At 37.9% G+C, this 20,215-nt stretch overlaps 1 protein-coding gene across 3 annotated transcripts in view; it reads right to left on the bottom strand.

Annotated features, from left to right (window-relative positions):
- mrtfbb (myocardin related transcription factor Bb) overlaps positions 1-20,215 on the bottom strand; it is a 43,679-nt gene that overhangs the window by 7,560 nt on the left and 15,904 nt on the right. Inside the window, exons 1-9 of one of the 3 annotated variants that reach the window (XM_048191069.1) lie at positions 12,408-12,891; positions 10,484-10,620; positions 7,820-7,885; positions 6,056-6,111; positions 5,840-5,915; positions 5,576-5,716; positions 4,638-4,798; positions 4,266-4,373; positions 1,191-1,438 (exon numbers count right to left, since the gene is read on the bottom strand). In XM_048191069.1, the coding sequence (XP_048047026.1) occupies positions 1,191-1,438; positions 4,266-4,373; positions 4,638-4,798; positions 5,576-5,716; positions 5,840-5,915; positions 6,056-6,111; positions 7,820-7,826 (797 nt within the window). In that variant the 5' untranslated portion in view covers positions 7,827-7,885; positions 10,484-10,620; positions 12,408-12,891. Of the gene's footprint in view, positions 1-1,190; positions 1,439-4,265; positions 4,374-4,637; positions 4,799-5,575; positions 5,717-5,839; positions 5,916-6,055; positions 6,112-7,819; positions 7,886-10,483; positions 10,621-12,407; positions 12,893-18,865; positions 19,092-20,215 lie in introns of those variants that run through there. The other 2 variants (XM_048191054.1, XM_048191061.1) reach the window with 2 other exon arrangements.

Raw genomic sequence — 20,215 nt, 5'->3', positions numbered from 1 at the left:
AGTGGACAAGCTCAAAACGTTTTAGACCCCGTTTACACCTGTATTCAGAGTCATCCAAAACAACCAAAATGCATCTTAATACCAGGTGTAAACAGGGCCTAAGAGAGCACTGTATGACAGGGATGCAAAACTCAGTTCCTGGAGGGCCACAGCCCAGCAGAGTTTAGCTTCAACATTAATTAAACACACCTGATCCAGCTCATCAAGTCCTTCAGGCTTATTTGAAAACTACAAGTATGGGTGTTGGAGCAGGATTGGAACTAAACTCTGCAGGACTGTGGCCCTCCAGGTGTTTTGCACCCCTGATGTATGATTTCTACAACTGGTATAGGATTATTTGTGATATACACTTCTAGGAATAATATTATGCAATTCATATCATCATGTATGACGCAATACCAGTTTTGCCAAAAAAAAAGTAAGTACTTTCCAAACCCAGTCATAGATTTATTCATAGATCCAGTAAGAGATAATTTCCTTTTATCACTCACATATTCTCTGTGATTCCCAAGTATTTCCCAATAGCATATCTTGAAATCTAGAGCCAATGAACAATTTTAAGCATCATTTTTGTTCTCATTGTCCCAGAATTAGTTAAGTTTGACTACACTACCAGTTTGATCAGTCTGTTCAATGTGCACAGATGTCTTTTTGCAATAGGGAAATAATCCATTTCTAACATTTACAGATGTAAATTCCAAGTTATGTATTGGAGGAAAACACATTAAACGGCACACCAATCTAGTTTTAAATAAACCATTAAATATAGTTGTGGGCTGTCCACTTTTCTTGCAAGCAATGTGTTTTCCACAGAAATGTGTTTTTCCATTCATGTAAAATGACGTCACTGACAATTTTCCAAATAATAAATATTGAAATATTTTGTTGATTATTTATTATTATCAATAAGTTGTAGCAGCCTCATTATTATTATTCTTATTGCAGGAAAGAAAAAAAAACACTATGCAAGAGAGACTATTCCTATGTATCTAGATATAGATAGAATATTATGGCTTTCAGATAATATTCAACATATTATACTTATTTAAATATTGTATACATTATATTACATACTATGTGAATTATTAAATGATAAAATCGCCTTTTCACATGGTGCTTGTGATTAAGGGGTGCATGTCATGTGAAAGGGCCTTAAATGTTGGAAACTTTATTGGAAGTGTGACACATACTTGAGTGGTGCTGGTAATATGGTCTGGTAGTTGTAATGCTGTTGTTGTTGGCTGAGAATCTGGAGCTGCAGGAACTGCTGCTGTTGTTGAAGAAGCCTGGCATATGCAGAGTCCATCGGGGCTTCATTGGGTTCCTGCTTTTGGTCAGGCGGGATATACTGGTGATACTTAAGCTTCTTAATCCGCGGTTTGGGTTCTTTATTCTTCTTGCTTCGACTCTTGTCACTGGACTGTTTGGGCTGGCTTTGCTACATGGAAACAAGTGCGGAAGAATTTAACAAAAGGTGTCACCTGAAATCACACAGCAAACTTACTGACCGCAGTCAACACCCTGCTACATTGGAATTATTTCACTAGTCTGTTTGATTTGTGATTTCAGGTGATTCCCATAATGTTTCAACCAGCTCAGTTTTCTTGCTAACAAGAGATGTCAGCACTATGAGAATACCAGGAGCTGAGTGATTTGTGAGCAAAACCACAAGTTTGCAACTCTGGTGAATAGGTGGGACATGTATGAACATCTACCTAAAATCACAGGAAGAGGAAACAGGATGTGTGGAGGGGACATGACCCTCATTGTTCCTAAATATTGAGTCACAGGATACACATGAAAATGGTCTGGCTTCTGAGGAAGGGAGTTGAAAGTCATCAGGATGTAATAACACCGTTTCAAGCCGGCTTATGTGTGCACAGGTTTCCCAAAGCACCAATGGAAGAGAGGGTCAGCAGTGACCCTCTGTCATGTAGTAAATATGCGGAGTATGCTTTGAAGGCTTGGATTATGATAAATGCACAAGTTATTGCCTGACTCCTGTTTCTATGTCACCAGCTTCAGTTTGTTCTTCTGTGCATTATGAGTGTGAATGTTTCACTTGACCTCCAATTGAAGACAGAAGGCGGCTGCTAGCACTTCTAGCTCTGCATCTGCTGCTCTTCTAAAACTGATTTGGCCTAAGATACGTTTGACAAGTTGTTGTAAACAACCTTTTCAGAGTGACAAACAACAGCTCTACTGCTCTCCTGTCTTTACACTGTGGTACAGAATGTTTTTGGCTAAAGATTTACACTACCGTTCAAAAGTTCAGTGCGATTTTGTTTTTTTAAAGAAATGAATACTTTAATTCAGCAAGGACACATTAAATTAATAAAAAAATGACAGTAAAGACATTTATAAATGTAATTTCTATTTTAAAACTAGAAAGTAAAGTTCGTTGGGACAAACTTTTATGTTGGCTTGACAAAGCCTTGTCTGAAAGTTTGAGAGTTTTATAAGCGAATTCCTAGCATGATTTATAATGTTTATTTTACACTTTGCTAACATGTTTGTAGCACGTTTTATACACTGCTAGCATGAATTAGCATGTTTTAAGCGTTTGAACGTTACTAGCAGCATGAATTAGCATGTTACTAGCACGTCTTACTAATTCACTAACATGTTGTTAACATGTTTTAGCACATTGCTAGTATGTTTTAACACGTTGTTAGTAGCCTATGTTTCAGCATGTGTTAGCATGTTGAAAGTATGTTTTAGCATGTTGCTAGCATTTTGTAACACATTGTTTGCATGAATTACCACACTGCTAGCATGATTTAGCATTTTTCTAGCATATAGAGGGCATGCATAGACGTCACTTTCCCGCCAGAACATGCTCCCTAAGCTGGACTGAGTGGCAAAAGAACCTGCTGTGTGACTGGGTTTGAAAGGGAAAACTGCGAAAACGCGAGTAAAACAAACAATTACACTAAAGATTGGGCTCGAAAGTGTTCCTTACAACTTGTCAAATAAACTAATCCATGGATATTGGCATGCAGCCAGGAGTCGTGTTTCCTGACATTTATATGTGCCTGATTTTGATGCCGGGGAAATACATAAAGCAAATCTGCCTGTGAATATTTTATATAACTACAATATAGGTAGGTCTAAATCTGAGTAATCACTTATATCAATGTTATTTATATTGTCATATCTTCCAGCCCTAAAACTTGTATAGTTTTTGTCAGTGTTTATTTAAAAACATGCAGAATATAAGATGGTAAATATATAATTGAAGAGTTGTCAACACAATATATAACAATACAATATATACGGTATGATTTTACTGCAAAATCCAACATTTTGACACAAAATGATAACTGCAAAACATGTTTCTTTGCCTGGAGTCCAGCTGTTATGTGAATTGCAGCAATCCATTTGCTTCTTTTTTCTGTAGCTTTCAGCAGTCTATAAAAATATGCCTCAGATTTTGTCAAAACTATTTGTACAGTCAGTCGCAAAGCTCTTTCCCCTTTTGGATGTGTTTTGTGCGTTTTTCGCGGCATTCACGCTGAAAACCAATGCTGCCACTCATTTTTTTTTTGCCACTCAGTGGCCGTGACCACAGTCATAATGGTTGATGGTGTTGTCACATGCATACCCTCTATTTTAACACATAGCTAGCATGAATTTGCATGTTCTTTTTAACTTTCTATTCATCAAAGTATTCTGAAAAAAAAAAAAAAAATTTGGTTTCACAAAAACATTAAGCAGCACAACTGTTTTCAACATTGATAATAAGAAATGTTTCTTGATCATCAAATCATCATATTAGAATGATTTCTGAAGGATCATGTGACACTGAAGACTTGAGTAATGATGCTGAAAATTCAGCTTTGATCACATGAATAAATTAGCCTACATTTTAAAATATTAAAATAGAAAACAGTTATTTTAAATTGTAATAATATTTCACAATATTACTGTTGTACTGTATTTTTGATCAATTAACTACAGCTTGGTGAGCAAAAGAGACATCAAAAACTGTAACTGTACTTTTGAATGATAGTGTGTATATAATCTGTAGTCAAATCTCTTTAACAATAATTTTTAAAATCTGTTTTTCTCAATGAATTTGAGTCCAATAGAGCATTATTATTTTATTACTTCTTACTCTTAGTTTCAAAGTCTGTGTGGTATATTTCTTTATCTAGCTGGAGTTGCAATTGTGGAATTAGTAATACAGTGAGTCACTGACCATTATCTCTGAAAATAAACACTGACAGGAAATTACATCATTGTGGTTAAGACATATGGTTTACCTTCACGAGGGTGGGTGCTGGTTTTGTGGGAGCAGCAGCAGTGACTACCTGAGTGGCAGGCATTGCTCGACCATCTTCTACTGATGTTTTGCTCAGAAAGTCTGTGCACTGGGTTGTAGGTGGAGATAAAAAGAGATTAAAAGCCATATGGCCATGAGAAGGGACAGAGACATAAACCTAACCAGCATCACAGGGCTGATGTCTGGATAATATGCAGTGAAAATGAGCTCTTCTGGAAAGCGGAATATTACTTTATATGCTTTAATTCTTCATCAGAACTTTTTATCAAAAGCTAACTGTAAATATTAGCACTGAACCAGTTATCAGTCACTAGGGTATGGATGTGAAACTAATGACTGCTAAGAGGCTGACCTGGAGTTTGGAGCCGATCGGAGGCGATACAGCGGATGGATCAGGCAGTCTGGCTTCTATAGGAGAAGATGCAGAGCCCTGAGACTCATGACTAGCCGGCTGCTCTGGAGACAAAGCTTCACTGCTGTCCTCATTGAAGTTATAAACATCCAGTTCACCAACTGCAGTGTCAAACAAAAGACAAAAAACAAAACAAAGACAAACGTTAGGGTGTTTGGGGGCTTAATTTGTTAAAATATTGCATTTTCTTCTTGGTTCGGTAACCACAAGTAACATTTCAAAGCGTACTAAAATGCATTTATTCAAGTCACGTGTGAGTAAAACGTCCTCTTATTGGTCAGAGTTCACCTGTTTACGTTCCTCTGCGTCAATTTGCTCTGTGGGCTCATTGTGGCTTGATTCCTGCTCTGATTGATAAATATTATATATTTAATTACATTTAAAATTATATTTATTTAACTTATAATGCAGTTAGAGCAGGAATCAAGGCTTCGTCGGGACAGCATTCTTGCAATGCACGGAGAAAAGCAATTACACAGATGAAGAGTGCTCTTTGGTTTTCAACCACAAAAAACTCACAGAATCAGAGACTGCTGCTTTTTATATAACAAATTTCCCATTATGAATTATGATACCGTTTGGTTCGTTGGGTCGGACTGCTTCCTCACCTCAACTGAACCACCCTAGAGTTAATTTTCAATCGGGCTGAGACCACCTTGTTCAGGCGATGTCAGAGCGATTGTGTTGATATATTTGCCTAAACGAACCGAACTAAGGGAGGAAATGCACCAGTTTCTAAATCAAACACTCCAAACAAGCTAGGTGTGAAAACACTCTTAGATAAAAGATGACAGTTTGTGTTAGTCATGTAATTTGCCTTGCCAATTCCAGTAAATTCGATGATTAAGCATGTAAATACATTATTTCATTGTTTTTACCAATCTCAACCGGCAGGATGTTCTTCACCACCAGTTCCATTGGTCCCGGCCTCTGTGCAATCTTCTCATTGAGGTCATCTGCCAGACGTGCCCTCTTTAGTTTCATCTGAGTGGCTTGCAAAGAAGGCTCTGCATGGGTTTCTGAAATACATAAAGAGCTTTAGAGCATACTAAAGTGACATCACAAATGAAGTATCCAGGATGTGAAACTTCAAGTGCTTTAAAAAGTATAAGACTTTGACACACTCTTAAGAGCTAAATCACCTTGTAAAATGTGCATACGAACAAGTTCAGCACGGTCAGGTCTGCTACGAATTTTGTGTTTCAGGAAATTCTCGGTCTGTATATGTAGAAAATGCAATAAATATGAATTTAGTAAATTAATTAAAAATTGGACAACACACATTTCAGCAGGTTATTGTTCTAATTGCTGGCAAAAATTATTAAATTATTAAAAAAAATATTAAAATTATGTCTTACCCTTGCCCTCTCCAAACTTTTGACCTGCTCATGAAAAACTGCAGGTGTCTTCAGCGCTGGGAAGGAAAATAATCTTCATTTAAAAACAAGACAAGTGACATGACATCATTTAATATCTTATTATATAATACCTATGGAAACTTGTTTCTGCCACGGAATTAAAAAAAACATTTTTATCTCACAATTCTGACTTTAAGTTTACATCTCACAATTCAGACTTTATAACTCAAAATTGTGAGTTTACATCTCACAATTCAGAGAAAAATTTTAAAAGGTCAGAATTACAGGATATAAACTTGCAACTGCACAAAAAAAAAATCAGAAAAAAAATTCAGAGAAATAGTCAGAATTGTGAAATATAAACTTGTAAGTGTGAGAAAAAGTAAATAGTCAGCTGACACATTTATATCACAATTCTGTTTCTCAAAATTGTGGCTTTCTCAGAATTGTGTGATATTAAGCAATTGTGCAATTGTGTGAAAAAGTCAGATAAAAAGTCACAATCACTTCTTTTTAATTCCCTGTTTGAAACAAGCTTCTCTAAACCTCTTGTTTACGTGGTGCAAAACTCTTTTAAACATTCTGCTGTTCTCTAAAGAACTTCTGCTTAAAGGAAAGTTAATGCAGTTGTGCCCTAAAGGACAATCTAAGATTGCCTTAACTACTTAAGTTAAACTAGAAAGTCAGCATTTTGACCCACTTCAGAGAATGTGTGCTTTACAATTCATAAACAAAACTATTTTGTTAGATTTATACATAAAGCAAACATTAATTTGCCAATGGGTAAAAAAAAAAAAAAAAAAATCAAGATATACTCTGAAAACAATGTAATTTCACATGATTTTGCTTTGGGTAAATCGTGTTTTAAACAATTCTAGAAGTCAAAACCAAAATATCATTTAAACTTAAATAAATATCATACAGCAGAGAAAAAATTCTGCTATGAGTATTTCTGTGGGTGTTGAACCGTCTGCATCCACGGTCAACAGGAAATGAGCGCTTTGACACAGTGGCTGTGCCTTGATTAGCAAAGACGTCTTTTGCTCACCCTGATTAGTCGTATATATTTCTAACCAAACTTGGCCTCTGAAAAAGTCTGCTGCACTAACAACAACAACACTTTCAGTAAAGGTATAATCCTGACATTAATATGATTAAAGAATGCAAGAATTGGTCTTTGTGGGAGAATCCGAGCCATTAACCATTGACTATAAAGCCCGGGAGGTAACCACAGATCTTGCTGAGCAAAAGTGCAGGCCCAGCCGCTGACTCACTCTTGTTACTCTTGGAGCTTGGATCATGACGTTAGGGGCCCTATACAGACAGCAAGCACTGAGAGAGCAGGACAGCTCCTGCTGTCCCAGACAGACATCAGTCACACCATTGTTCTATCTCTCCTTCCTTATCAGTTTGTATCCTCAACAGACGCTTTCTTTTATTAGAACTGCTCTCCTTACCGACACGCATAACTTACTCCATCCTCCAGTGGCCAAAGGAGAAATCTACAAACAAGCTGTGGCTGGAGGTGAATGTGTTCCACTTTATGAAGAATAAGTACAGTATGTGTGCAAAGCTTAGGTATAATAAAGTGTGTGGCTAATAAATGATGCTGGATTAAGAGTTATAATAACAAGAAATTAGAACATTTGTCTAAAGTTTAGTTTTGGTCTCAACAGAGTACTTCATGGAAGTCTAGGCTTAATTTGTCTAAACATTAATAGTTGACATTTAAGCGTTATTTTTCCATGAAGCATGCATACTCACGTGGCATGATGCCTTGGTCTGCGAGCTGCTCGCGCGTGCGCCTCTGCTGTAGTCTTAACTGTAGCACTGTAGAGGAAGCAGACACAGAACTCAGTAAAGACTAAACATATGACTTTAGTGAGCTTGTACTTCTAAAACTCTCTGAAATGGCACTAGATGCAGTCCAAAACAGGTCTTGACCTAACCAAGCATAACACACAATCAATAATTGTCAGATTCTTCATACAAAAAAGAGAAAAATGTATATGTGTGTGTGTGTGTGTATATATATAATATTAAACTTTAAAAGGTTATTTAAAGTGTTAGTTCACCTAAAATGAAAATTGCCATTTATTACTCGCCCTCATGTTTTTCCCACACCCGTAAGACCTTCGTTCATCTTCATAACACAAATTAAAACATTTTTGATAAAATCTTTTGCCAAAGTGATTTCAGTAAACGAGGCTTCGTTATGTCATAACTGTTTCGAAATTTCATTGGTTCACCACTGGGGGGCGTGACTTTGGCAGTTTGATACGCACTCCGAACCACTGATTCGAAGCAAAAGATTTGTAAAGCTCCAAAGCTTCATGAAGCAGTGTTTTGAAATCACCCATCACTAGATATTGTTGAATAAAGTTAAATATGTCTTAAGTAGCTTTCTGGGCATGTGAAAGTGTTAATTATGTTGCTGTCAATGGAGGCCTCACTGAGCCGTCGTATTTTATCAAAAATTTCTTAATTTGTGTTCTGAAGATTAATGAAGGTCTTACAGGTGTGGAACGACATGAGAGTGAGTAATTAATGACATTATTTTCATTTTTGGGTGAACTAACCCTTTAATTTCAAAGAATTGCATTATTTCAACATTATTTCAAGCAAATCATAATTTGATTAAAGTTAAATCTTTCCACGTCATTGACGTAATTTTCAGTCATTTATGAGACAATGCTTCTCGGCTAATGACAATTTTCTGGCTTTCCGTGTTTTCACTGTTATACAGTAGGGGGTGCTATTATGCAACTTCTGAAAGATTTCTTTGGATCAAAACACAGGCGAAGAAGCAGCAGAAACAAGCAATAAAAGCATTGCTTATGCACATTGTAATTTTTGAAAAAAAAAAAAAAAAAAAAACATATTCTCAGCTTTTTGTTAAAATGTTGCTTTGGTAAAAAAAAAAAAAAAAAAAAGTGTTGATAAAAATAAAATCTTTCTTTTGATATATTGCATGTTCAGATATTCAAACAACAAAAAATTCTGGGGGCCATGAAATATGTGTGAAAATTAGCAGAAATGCAGACAGGGACTGGCAACTGGCAAAACAACAACAACAACAAAAAACACTGGTGGTGAAAGAGTTAATAGTGCTCATTGCTCAGTTTTGGTGTCTTTTTTATTATATAATTATATTATGATTTATTACAAACAAATAAACCATGACATTTTGCCTTTCATCCCAAATGTTTTGGGGTTGAAGTTCATCCCAAGATTTGTACTTAATAAAATGTAATAAAAGTTTCAAACGGTACAACATCTCAACAGTATTGACCTCAAAAACAAACATATAACAGAATGCTGTTTATAAGAGAGATCAACAACAGAACGGCGTCCAAAGCACAAAATAATAAACAGTGTAATGGTCCTATCAACTTCTCAAGGTGATGTCAGCTTAAGACTTGGCTTTGGATTTGCTGCCCATAAAAAGCGAGATGCAGGCGAGATATGCTTTGGATGAGGAAGCATTGATGCATTAACAACCAAGAACATCAAAAAGACAGGGAATGCCTGAGTGAAAGGGTGAAATGCGGGGCTTTATGCACAGCCTACTACACCCTGGCCAGTGCTGAATGCTATTTCACCATCCCACTAGACAGCTTGGTTTATACATTTTGAAAACACACAAGCGTGGGCATGTTGGTTCAAGAGAATAACACCACTCCTCTGCAAAACATTTGAAGAGAAGGGTGACAGTTGATAGTGACAAATGAGACGGCGGAAGGTGGAAGAAGCCCGGCAGACCCCCGCTTCCAACCCATCGTCGGCACTAGGAGCAAAGGGAAAAATTTGATTGGCTGCAGAATGAGGCCTAGCACACCCAGTTATGCTGAAGTCCCAGGAGAGCGACCACTCTGTCTGACTCACCCCTGCTAAAATAAACCCAGCCGTTGTGAGAACAAGGCCTGGGAAACTGAAGATTTTGGAAATGGCATGGGGGGTACATGGAACACATACATTCTTCATCAAACACAGAAGAATGCCACAGAAGAACCATTTTTGTGCCATTGAAAAACCTTTCACTGAACAGTTCCAAAAAGTTTGAAGAACTTTAACTTTTAAATGTTCCAAAGAACCTTTTTGCAATTTAAAATAACCATTTGTGTATTTATAAGTGGATTTTAAAGGTTCTTCATGGAACCATAGATGCCAAGAACCTTTATTATTGAGAATGAGCTGAACAAACAGTGGACATACTAAAGGAGGGGACCAAGTGCCCCTCCTAAACCCCCCTCAAAAGCTTAGAACACTCTGTCCCGAACCATGATTTCCATTATTTATGTGTGCCAGGAACTCCTGTAGTGGGTTTCAATATTAAAATGGTTATCCATTACAAATCAAGATCCAGGCCACCACCAAGTGGCTTCTTCAAAACAATGTGGCGAATGAAGCTTGATGGAAGAGTAATACCATAATCATCTTCACATCAGTACGACGGTACATGACATGCCTGCAGTCATCCCACTGTTTGTTGAGCTGATGTCATTCCTCATGTTCTCTGCTGAACCCTGACTGACCTTTTTGTGGCTCCAGGCCTCTCTCTCAATCTGTACAATAAACAAAAGGCAACTTAGATCCCAGTAAATCTCACTTCTCCAAAACTCTCTCAAGATTCAATCTAAATCCAAACTCAAGCCTAAAGTTGCAGTCACATTTATCGTTGTTTGTCAAATTTTGGCAGACGGAATCATATCATTTCAATTGGAATCCACATGATCGGGAATTTTGCACAATGGTGAAAGGTTTTCCCACACAGATTTTGTTTACGCAAATTTCCATGTTAACCAACAGAAAGCTGTTTGGTTTAAAAGCCCTCATGTACTTCAGGCGAGAGGGGAAAAAAAAAAAAAACTGGAGTAACGACATTTCAAACTAAATCAGGTCAAAGCAAAGTTTGTAGTTTGTTTTGAGAGTTCAAAACAGCTTGTCAAAGCGAACGTTCCGGAAAAGTTAGCTCCGGCTGGTAAACACCTTCAAACTACCAATGGTCCTTGGCGAATATGCAATAGGTAGTTGTGGCTCTGAGGCTCAGCTTTCTCTGATGTAGAAATCAGGTTAATTTCTTCTGTTCAGTCCGTCGAGGTCAGACATAAACACACTGGAGAGCCGATTCGTAGTAGAAAGTGAAGTTGTAATTCTAAATGAAAGCGACACTGACACTGTTTTTCATGTTTAATACTGTAAAATCGCTTGCTTTAAAGCAATCTGTTGTATAACGTGCTACATAAATGAATGTGGCATGGCTGGAGAGCTGAATTGTAGAGATGGTGCAAACATTTCCACATCGCTATGATCCGATGCTTTCTTAACTGCTGTTTTCTCACCAATGTAATTTTATTGAGAGTTCTTTTTACCCTTAAGGGAGGAACAACAACAATAACAAAAAAAGAACTCTGTTGAGAGTATATCAGGCCTTAAGAGTGGCTTCTGTGCTTCATATATTTCCACACCACTGACAACAGACAATGGACCTTTTTTGCCTTCAAACTTTCGCTAATGCCACCGCACCTTAACATAACCAGACGCTACAATCGTAAATTAAATGAATGAGCTGTGTTATGGCTAACGAGCCTGTTAATGTTGACTAAACTGTAGTTGTTTAAGAAACATTCTGACATTGACCTGGGCTGTGTTGACATTACTAGATTTCAGCAGCTCGATAGATGACTGTATCTTCATAGGTGCTTGCAGAGCTCTGGAGGACAGCAGAGACTGCATGTTGGCTCAGGTTTGAGATCTGATAAATGAATATACCATTTGGTTTACGGTTCATCGATGGGCACTATCCCAACAAACAATAACTCACTTGAAACTCTCACAACTGAAGCCATATATTAATAACAGTGAAGGCTGCAAAGATATCCTCATGCACATGAAAGTCTTATTGTTAAGAAACCTGTAAAGAGGTGTTACTCCCATAAGGCATTAAAAGCAGATACATTTCCTGAAGAGGCACGATAAGCCAGCTAAATGATTAACTGAATGGTGAGGTAATGTTTGGGAGTGAGTTTGAATGAAAACCAGGATGTTAATACAAAAATATAATACAACCGTCATCAGACAACCGAAAAAAACAACAAGCCTCATCATTACTCATTACCCCACAACAAAAACTCTGGTAACTATTCATTCTGTTGAGATCATTTGTACGATAACATTTGTATCCACTCCAGAACATGTGTTCCAGTAATAATTACCAGCTGCCGTGTGCTAAACTCTGGTTTCCCAGTGTCCTTCACTCATGTTTAACATCAAATTCCCCATTTTAATTCATGCTCACATTAATCCACACTGGAATAAAAAAAATAAAATAAATCTAAATATTTGCATTTACCCCTGCAGACATTCAAGGTCTCCACTTCAAGGCAGGCCATGGAGCTGAGAGACGGATCGGACAGTTTCCGTGTCTGGAGTCCCATGGATTGCTGTGGGAAATGAGGACCGAGGCAAAATGGCGAGATCTGGCAGAAAATTCCCCAGTGTGGAGTTTGATTCCAGACTGTTACGACAAGTTCCTTCCCCGGCTCTGTCTCTAGGCTGCCTGTGTGAGTGTTTGTGGGTGTGTATTTCTCAGCGAGTGCGAGCGCTGTCTGCAGCGGTTCAGCTCCGGCTCCGTCAGTGACTGAGAGGAGAGGCGGGACTAAAGAGGTGTAGCCATTAACCCTCAACAGCACTGATCACTGGGTAAACACCTCAGACAATAAAGAGGAAATCAACACAAAAATGTTCATGCAAAACCTCAACTTCCTATACCTCTATTATATGTTACTTCAGTTTTAGCAATGATAAAATAAAACTACCTTTTTTTCCCCCCTTGAAAATATGTTGTCATGGAACAAAAATGATGAAAACAACCAAGCAGCACTCCAGGGATATCTCTGTTTGTCTTTGTCACTTAGTGTCATATTCAGGGTTTACAAATGAGAATCAACATTTGACTCTTTCTCATTCATATTTCAGCAATCTGTCATTCTATTGTGTCTCAAGGGGTTTCTCGCAAAATGCCATTACATTTCTTATCTACATCCAGTGATGTTTCTTTCATAGCCGCTGAAGATTAATATTGCAGAGAGGGAAAGAAAATGTTTAAACAAAGCATCTGAATCGCCCAAAGTGATTAAACACAATGGAACAGGAACGTCCCAGGGGAGGGCAATAGGGAACGTCGTCCAGGGCCCACTGAGGTCTATTCATTGGGTCCATTGGAGAGGGAACCCACTAGGGCTGTGCAAAACTACATATTTAGTTGCCTGAATGATTAATTGGTTTTAAAGAAGTCTTAAATAAGATCAGACTTTCGTATACATTGAATGCATTCTTCTTTTTTTTCTTTTAAAGAGCGAAATGGAGTGGAACAACACAGTGTCCTGATATACATTTTTAAAAGTTGGATTATTTTTTTAACTTGGCCCTCCATTTGAAAATCACAACCCTCAAGACACAGTCTGGAGGAGTTGCTGTTATAGTCTACAGAGTTGACAGATTTCACAGAAAATTGCATAGTGTATGATGGGCACAGACTCTGATTTTCTGTCTAGATTAGTCTGTTGTTAGATGACATTGTGACACTAACTCTAAGGTCCACCTATAAATATTGTATATTGTAGTGTGTATGCGTTTGTTTATATGATTTATGAGGACACAAATCTGTATAATGACATGGGTATTAGACTGGTATTACAACATAAACTGTTTTATAAGGACATTTCCTGAAATGACTTTTAAAAAAAACATACTAAACAATGATTTATTAAAAATATAAAAATGCATAATGTTTTCTGTGATGGGTTATGGACTGGGGTTCATATAAAAACCATTATGCCTATGGAATGTCCTCATATGAGAGATGCACCAATGTTTGAATGTGTCTGAACTCACTGGACAAATGGATCGAACCGAAGATTAGTGTGAACAGTCCATTTTAAATGCCTCAATGCCAAGACTCATATGTTAACATGATTATAATGTGTAGGTCGTAAGATAACTTGTGGGCGCGTTGACATGAGGGTGTCAGTAGGGGAATTTGTGAACAGTGGTGACGTTTAGTTTTTTTAGAAGGGTGGGTTGAAAAGAGGAAGGATGGGTACAGTCTGTCCTCCAGCCTGAGCAGGAACAGATCATGCTGATTAAGTCCAGTGTAACAAATTCTCTATGAGCTCATAATATCTTTAGGCGTCAGTAAGCAGGAATCAATTATAAGAAAAACAAGAGTGTTCCTTTAAAAAGTATTTATTGCTGCAATTCTTCTGATAAATGACATTCACTCAAACTCATTACTTAGTATCTCCAAGCTGATAAAACGCAGAAATTATGCCTTGTATTAGGATTTATTGCGAGTCTCTTTTAAGTTTATCATTTTTTGCTGAATGTTATGAGGTGGTCTGTTGCACAATATGTTCTCATTAAGTTCACCTTGTACCAGTTCTGGTTGTAATCAACCACATGCACTGAGGGTGGATCGCCCCAATAATCAGAACTCTGGTCGATTTTTGGGGGGTTTTCAGTGACCCCCGCGCATTCTCTCTTGAAGATTTGCTTACATCTTTGCCTTGTGCATATGCTTCTATCCTCTAAAACCTCTTGGCTGTAACCAAAACTAAAAATTCTGAACACACAATATGATATTAAAGCGGAACTCTGTAAGATTTGCGAAGCTCCCCCTACAGGTTCCTTCAGTGAATCACACTGTCGTAAATACTCCAAGCGCAGCTCTGGACTACAACGACTACAACGCTCACCAGCACAGTAGTTTTGCAAATACAGTACAAGAAATCTCGATGGAGGTGGGTAATTTTCAAAATTGTCTTATAAAGACATAATATATACATTGTTTTTGAATTACCGTAAAACATTTTGTCACTCTCGCGTGAACGTGAACATGAGGCGAGATTGTGTCGGGTTGGCACAGCTCAACTTGCAAGTGCTGTTTTCTGGCGTAGACGTGCCAGATGGGGTTAGTGCACGCCTAAAACACACCACTACAAGTCAATTAACCATCGTAAGGACTTAAGGCAGGAACACACCAAGCCGACGGTCGGCCGTCGGGCAGTTTTTCTTCGTCGGCCGACTAAGTTTTCTCAGTGTGTTCTGCACCGTCAGCTGAAGTTGGTCCTCGTCGGCTTTGTTTCGGCTGATTCGACATGTTGAATCGGCATTGGACCTCGTCGGGCCGTCGGGCCATCTGATCATTCTGATTGGCTGTTCAGCTACTGCCGCCTGCTGTTTCGGAAAGGCATTTAATCTCACGCAGGCGCAGAACTGATGTGCTGCTTGGCCGTCGGCTTTTAGCGTCGGTTTGGTGTGGCAGGGCAACTTTGGACACAGACGCTGAGCCAACCCCGCAGTTTGCTTTCGTCGCCACTAGTTCGTCGGCGTCGGCTTGGTGTGTTCTGGCCTTTAGAAAACTATTTATGAAGGTAAAAAAAGTTACTTAGTTCTGCTTTAAATATATAATCAAATACAATAAAGAAGTAAAAATTTGTAGTTTCATTCTGCTGTCTAACGATGGTCACAAACCACGAGATTAAACAATTATTTTATTCTATTGACAGCCACAGTTCAGATTTCTCAGTTTTATAGATCTAAAAGTACTCAGATTATGGCTAGAGAAAATAAATGCAATGGCAACTTAATAAAAACGAAATGGAGAACTAAATTTGCAATGGTGTTTACATTTCGGCAAAATGTTGCAAAATATCTTGCAAGAATTGTAGCATATAAGAATCAAAATAACTCCTGACATTTGTGATGGTCAGCAAATCAGGGGTAATTCCAAGGTCATGTTGAAGTGTCTGTGTGAGTCACAGTTTCAAGTTTATTTCAGTGCAAAAGGTCCAAGGAAACTGCGGATTAACACAGAACATAATGAAGGAAGTCATCATGTAGTGGGATTAGAAATACACACATGCTCTGTTTACATCCCTTGTGCAGTAAATTATCGAGCAGCCCCCGAAGACACACTGACATTCTCAAGGGCAAAGATGTCCATGGGGAGTGGGACATGAACTCTTTCTGTGGTCGGACAAGGTCAACGTGTAGTCAAGGTTCACTGCCTGCCTGCCCACTGGATCAGCCCTAGTGCTTTCTTATTAGGGTTCACATACCAGTTAAACATTTCTAGAATGAAACTTTGGTCCAGGATTGTGAGAGCCAGATAGAAAGAAAAGACGATAAAGTCAGAGTGACCAGCAATCAAAAAATTCAACATCAAGTTAAAGGGATAATTGACTGAAAAATGAAAAATCTGTCATAATTTACTCAACCAAACCCATTTGACTTTCTTTCTTCCTTGAAGCACAAAAAGAGATATTTTGAAAAATATCCTGGTCGCTGTGTTCTATGCAATAATAATTCAATTTGGTCCAATATGGAAACTCATCATTTGGTTTTGTGAACTGATTCACTGAATCACTTAAAAGAATGATTTACTGATTCACTCCAAAGAATAATTAATTTATAATCCAGACATCACTATTTATCTCATGAAGGCACTAAGAGAGATAGGTTGGATGTTGTATATAGCACTTTCATGGTGTTTTTTTTTCTTTCACTTTTGGTCTTGGTCAGTTCTCATTTACTTTCATTTAGGAATGCAAAATATATCAGCAACATATTAGTTATCTGATACAACATCTGATTTTAGTTTTTAGTGTTGTAATTTTAATTTATTAAGACAAAATTAGTGATACACTAAAATTTGGGTACTTGAACTCTTTATGCTGTTCAGGCTGTTATGTTCTCAGTTGTTAAGCTAACCAGTCACAGTGAAGTTCCTCAACATCAAGCCACTTCTTGATATTTCAGCTGAACAAATTTTACATACTGCTAGTCTATCTTATTTTTAGTGTGTCCACACACTGCTGACATGTTTATCCACACTGTGTGCACAAAATAGATGATTACACAGTCAAAATGGTCATTGGAGAAGGGCAATTTAAAAGCCACTTTTTATGCGTACATGAGGGTCAGCATACAGTGCGCGTGACGCAAATTTCGGAATCAGAAAAGTACGCACACCGCCTGGTTTTTGTAACTTTGCATACTTTGTACACACAGGTCGCATATGCGCATTTAATTTTTTTGCAGTAATTTGTTTATCCACAAGGTGGCAACCGTGCCCTGGGGGCGTCGATTCACAAAGTAGTCAAAGAAAAACTGCATAAACAGAACCGACGGGAACGCATGCAAGCTACAGTGACAATGGAGGCCTACATAGATGAGAGATTGTACGAAGAGGTTAGAAAGTACCCTCATTTGTACAACTCCATACAAATACAAATATATTAACATGGGTTGTAACGAGAGGCGAGAGTTTGCTCAAAACTGCGCATGTGTCTGTGTACGCGTACGAGTCAAGTGAAGCATACTTTGCAAGGCTGTGTGTTCGACTGTGCGTGTACACAAAACCATGGGCGTCGGAAGCAAAAAAAATGTGGGTGGGTCCTCCCTCCAATTTTTTTTATGCAATTGTGTATATATATATATATATATATATATATATTATATATAAAATGGCAATCATTTTTTTTCATACAGAAACCTTTACATTCAATCGCGTTTTGCTCCCATTTATTTTCACACATTGATCACACAGTACAAAGTTTAGTCCCCAAGTGCGCACAACTGGAGAAATACACGATTATTGAATCCGTTAGATAGAAAAGAAGCAGGGCCCTACGCAGGGTTTTATATTTACCAAGGTCACAAAATGTATTATGCTAGGGGGGTTTGGGGGCATGCTCCCCCGAGAAAATTTTGATTTCCTTGGTGTACATATGTGCATTTTAAGACGTTTTAAGGCCAACAAATTGGATAACAATAGCTTTAAAACCATGTCAACAAATACATGCATGCACAGTTTTGAGCACAGTAGGCTATAGCCTAACGGCTGATTGGAGTTTTACTGACATAGCCTGACAACATCTCATCTGACCGCAGTTCACTGTTGTTCAACTGAAGCTACCTTTTCCACGCTCATTTGACTTGCGCCTGGAGCTGTGGAAGTCGGAATGCACGTCTGAAAAGTGTCCCGTTTGTTGTGGTCATAAAGAGACATTTCTTTATAAACGCAGCGTTTTACTTGGCGATGTTTTAAAACATATTTTTATTTTTTGTATTTTTTTATGCTCTGTTGGTGGTTTGTGAAAAATGTTCAGTTGCTGAAATTTTGGTGCATCACTATACAAAATAGTATAGAATTTTAATTATCTATCAGTCATGACATGAAAATAATTGTTAGCTTCTCATTTTTGTCCAGAATTATGATATATATTATAAAATTGACATGAAAAAAAATAGTAGTCTCCAAGATATTCTACAAAAATAAATAAATTAATTAATTAATTAAAATCACCTTTTGTGTTCCACAAAAGAAAGTCATGAAGCTTTGAAACATAATATTCATTTTTGAATGCTCAACTGTTCCTTTGAGTTACAGCCAACCAAAAACCACAACATGACTGCACGCCTAAGAACGTTCTATATCGAAGACTTTCGGCGATCATATTTGACACCAAAATCTATCACATTAGTTTACCAGTCGTACACCCTAACATAAGCCAAGAACACTTTGGAAAAGAGTTAAAGGGAGCACTTAAGACATGATTATATGTTGGCATTCACATACAATTCCTGTGTAATTCCCCACGTCTTACCACAAACAAATTTCTCAACCTTCTGGCAGGCCTTATTTTCTCAGTGTCAAATCAGGGCGGTAGTTTAATGGATGAGGAGGAAATAGGAGCTTGGGAGCAGAGTTATGGCCTAAGGGCCTGACCAAACTGGCTTACTCACCGTTCTTGCGCTCTTTAATGGGTGGAAGGCTCTGAGTGGGCTGGAGAGACAATTCCTCCAGGTCATGGGTCACCGCTTCACTCCGTGGGCTCGGCACCAGCACCCCCAACACTCCCGAGTCACCCTTCACTCCCAGACTCTCATGGGGCTCCATATCTAAGAGGCAAGGGTCTCTCCCTGGAAACTAGGGCGGTATAGACGGCTGGCGGGAATCTCGGACTGCAGCCTGCCAGAAAAACAAAAGGCTTTCAAGTGTTTTGCAGCCCTTGTAAACATTAGAAAGCCCTAATGGAGCTTAAAGTTGTTGTTGTTGGGGTGTGGTGGCAAAACTAATTTACTTGCATGTGACTGATTGTTAATAAACTTTAACTGGGCCAGAAATGCAGTTCAAAGGTTGGTGTATCCCTTTAGTGTACCACATTGCTTAGATCCAGTATATATTTTGTTGTAAACTGGTGATGGTCAACTTTTATTTCACAGAGCTTGTTTTAAATAGCTTGATCGAAATCCATCTAACCTTGTTCTATCCACTCCAATGTATTTAATCAAAGAAGTTTTATGGCCCTCCCAGTTTACCTATAAAATAAGCTCTTAAATCCTTATGGCTGATTTTGTATAAGTCTTGTTGTGGCTCCGATCCAAGACAAGTTATACGGGAGTATATGCAGGCAGCACATCTGGCCCAGCTGTTTAATTTGTTATTCTGACAGATGCTTTACATCTTGGTACACAGAAAGGCCACTTAGGACAAAGATGTCTGTAATATCTGCTTGGTCTAATTTTGAATTTTTTGTACCGCACTAGAAAATATATGTTACCATATTTCACACTTCAGACATGGAGATTTATAAAGAAAACACTGTGAACAGACCATGGGGCTCCATAAAGTACAAGACACACAAGATTCCAAAACATGTCACATTGCAAATTTATGATCAACATATCAGGAATACCTGTATACTATATATGCAGTTATGTAGTGCAGTGATAGAGCCTAGTGATGCATACTAGTCCCTTACCCTAGTTAAATGCTAAACTAAAAATGCACATTGACTTGCACTGTGGCTAAAGTAACCTGTTTGCAATTTCACCAAGTCTATAAAAACAACAACAACAACAACAACAACAACAACAACAAAAACTACTGTATAAAACATTGCTTTAAAGAAACTTCATTGGCTGTAGTTCTTTTACTGGAACACTGAACTGATATTTCTTAAGCATGTTATTTCTACAATTTCCAAGTCAACAATTCAAGGTTTCAATAGTTCAACAATTCAATAGTTACAGCTGTCTAGCTAACACATTGACACCATTTGGTGAAAAATATTTCTAAGTTTGTTGAAAATA

This window comes from Megalobrama amblycephala, linkage group LG1 (genome assembly GCF_018812025.1).
Source record: "Megalobrama amblycephala isolate DHTTF-2021 linkage group LG1, ASM1881202v1, whole genome shotgun sequence".
In the NCBI taxonomy this organism is placed as follows: domain Eukaryota; kingdom Metazoa; phylum Chordata; class Actinopteri; order Cypriniformes; family Xenocyprididae; genus Megalobrama; species Megalobrama amblycephala.
This window is presented reverse-complemented; position numbering and strand designations above follow the sequence as displayed.